This window comes from Pteropus alecto, unplaced genomic scaffold (genome assembly GCF_000325575.1).
Source record: "Pteropus alecto unplaced genomic scaffold, ASM32557v1 scaffold189, whole genome shotgun sequence".
Taxonomy (NCBI): domain Eukaryota; kingdom Metazoa; phylum Chordata; class Mammalia; order Chiroptera; family Pteropodidae; genus Pteropus; species Pteropus alecto.
In genome coordinates, this window is record NW_006442117.1 from 4,218,538 (window position 1) to 4,220,007 (window position 1,470).

Here is a 1,470-nt window from a genome sequence, read left to right on the forward strand (position 1 = left end):
GCGCGGGCTTCGGCGGGCGCCTGGCCGGCTGTGGCTTCCGTCGCGCCCCCCGCTGCCTGTCCGCGGAGTGTCGATCTCGCTGCAGCTTCCTCGTGATCTCAAACGCAGTGTGTTCACGGTTTCAGGATTCCAGTCAAATCGAGCTGCTAAAGGAGCTGATGGACCTGCAGAAGGACATGGTGGTGATGCTGCTGTCCATGCTGGAAGGTAGCTGCGCCTCGCACGTTTATCGATGGGTTTATTTTAGACGTGTTGGGCTTCCCGAGATCTTTTAAACCACAAACAATAAAATGCTCACCCTGAGAAGTGGCGGATGCTGGGATTTATGGAGGTTTTATTACTTTTAAGTTTGTTTAAAAAAAAAAAAACAACAAAAAACAGCAGCCCTGTGTGTCTCGGTGACACACCTCGGGAAGGAAACCACTAGTGCCCCCTAGGGGCTCTCTGCCCGTAGCGACACCCCACGCTCCGGAGAGGACGCCCTCCAGGAAGATGAGTGGCAGGATTTATTTGTTGGGGAGCAGTCAGTGGGACCACAGGCGTCTGATACACGCCAACCGTGTGAGCTTCTGCTCTGAGCTGCCCGCAGTGGGACCCAGGGGTGCTGCGGGAGACGCCGCCCACGCTGGCGCCTCGTCCCCCCTCCCCACGCCCTCCTGGCCTTCCCTCCTCATTTCCTTTGCCATTGTGTCTCTTCTGCAGCTGGCTGAGAGCTTGGTCCCCGGCTCTGCCGCCAGCACGGGTGACCCAGTCACACCTCCATTGTTCATGTTCCTCTGTGACAGGGAGATAATGAGAATTCAGTGCAATTTGGTGACTAGGAGCACAGCAACGAAAAGCGTTTGCTATTCTGTAGCCCATCCGTTTTTCTTAAGCCTTCCTGATTTTTGGCCGCCTTGCATTGTGCGGGCCGCGCTGTGCTTAAGCGGCAGCCACGCCTCGCCTGGGACTTCAGAGGTTCACCGTGTGCCTAAAACCCTTTGCTGGCGGCTGCTTTATACCCTCGGAGCGCAGGAGCCTTTCACACAACCGCAGCTCAAGTTTAGTCTAAATAATAACCATGAGCACAGGCACTGCAGCGGCAGCAGCCACAGCTTAAAATTCTCCTCTTTAGAATGTGCCCGCGCCTGGTTTAAGTCCTTAGGTTACCCTAATACCGGGGTTCAGAGTTCGATAGCGTCATTACGACTGTTTGACCCGTGAGGGACCGCGATGCGGAGAAGCTAAGAGCCCGGCCAGGCCGCTCGGCTGGGCAAGGGTGGGGCGCTCGGCTGGGCGAGGGTGGGGCGCACGCTGTCAGCCACCGTGGTCGCTGCTGCACAGACGGGCTCGGCACACCTCTCAGCGAGCACCCTTCTCCCCTTCTTCTGTCTGTCTGGATGTTACACAGAGGTAAACGCATCCCACGATTCTGATTTAGAATAGTGTCTAATTTTCTCAAGCTTATCAGTGATCCGCCCTTTTCTGACT

General features: G+C 56.2%; 1 protein-coding gene across 1 annotated transcript in view; it reads left to right on the top strand.

Moving 5' to 3' along the window:
* Positions 1–1,470, top strand: part of RYR2 (ryanodine receptor 2) — a 561,319-nt gene that overhangs the window by 525,921 nt on the left and 33,928 nt on the right. Inside the window, 1 exon segment of the mRNA XM_025039067.1 lies at positions 126–207. Coding sequence (XP_024894835.1) covers positions 126–207 — 82 coding nt within the window.